Genomic DNA, 1,097 nt, shown 5'->3' with positions numbered 1-1,097 from the left:
AAAAATATAGTAACATGTGGAAATAATGACCAAGGACGGAGATATTCGTTTAATTTTCTAAGGAGGACTGGACTGGAAGGACGAATTTAATTAAGATATAGTAAGTTAAAGTGAGACAGCAGATGGCAGTAATGCAACACTATGGATGCCAACTGCCGTAAAACTCCAATGAAGAAGAAGAAGAAGAAGCTCGTGAACTTTCACTCCTAAATGGCGGAAGCGCAGGGCTGCTGCTGGGCGCCGCTGTTGCAATGGAACGTTCTATTGGCTTTCACTTCTTGTCAGTTCTTTGGTAGATCTGCCCATAGACATAATAAATACAGTATTTTATTGGCTCTGTCTATGGGTCTGCCTGCTCCAGGTCTGCAGCCTCCCCGTATAGCGCCACCAAGAGGTCCATGAGTCCATGCCAACAATAGGTGGCGGTACTGAACTTTGTAGGTTTGCTAACCGTCGTTAAACAAAAAGAAGAGGAAGAAGACAGTCAGCGGTGGTGGTGCACAAGATGGTTTCCTCAATGTGGCGGATCAGTGGGGCAGTGAATCGAGCTCTTACTAAAGCTGGTTACGTACGTATTGCATGGCTTTGACCTTTTATACAGGCCTTCCGAATGACAAACATTACATTTAAATACGCGGATAGTAACCAGTCGATCTCCATAGTCACAGTGACTGTCATTGGCCTTGTTAGTGCCGGGGAGCTAACGTTAGTTGGTAGTTCAGATACACTAAAGGTTAGATCTCTTTCCCTTGCGTATGAGCTTTGAGGATCAAGAGACGAGTTATAAACAGTTCTGTAAGCAAATCACTGCAAATCTAGAAATTTAAATATTGCACTGATGTTTCTTATTCTTGATGTTAACCTGGAATTTGATCTGACAAGGTCATTGAAATCTGACATCACATGGAGATATAGATTATTTGTTCGAGTAGTAACTGTTAAAATGTAGACATTAATTGAATACTTTCCGTACCCACTGTATATGTGTATGTGTATATATATATATGTGTATGTATATGTATATATATATGTGTATGTATATGTATATATATATATGTATGTATATGTATATATATATATGTATATGTATATGTATA

General features: G+C 39.2%; 1 protein-coding gene across 1 annotated transcript in view; it reads left to right on the top strand.

Annotated features, from left to right (window-relative positions):
* Positions 1-451: 451 nt before the first annotated feature.
* Positions 452-1,097, top strand: part of LOC107684391 (cytochrome b-c1 complex subunit 1, mitochondrial-like) — an 18,557-nt gene continuing 17,911 nt past the window's right edge. Inside the window, exon 1 of the mRNA XM_016480645.1 lies at positions 452-568. Within this exon, the coding sequence (XP_016336131.1) occupies positions 506-568 (63 nt within the window). The 5' untranslated portion in view covers positions 452-505. The remainder of the gene's footprint in view (positions 569-1,097) is intronic.

Source organism: Sinocyclocheilus anshuiensis, unplaced genomic scaffold (genome assembly GCF_001515605.1).
Source record: "Sinocyclocheilus anshuiensis isolate Anshui unplaced genomic scaffold, SAMN03320099.WGS_v1.1 scaffold473, whole genome shotgun sequence".
In the NCBI taxonomy this organism is placed as follows: Eukaryota; Metazoa; Chordata; class Actinopteri; order Cypriniformes; family Cyprinidae; genus Sinocyclocheilus; species Sinocyclocheilus anshuiensis.
The sequence above is the reverse complement of the archived record's forward strand: the minus strand, read 5'-3'. Positions and strand labels throughout refer to the sequence as shown.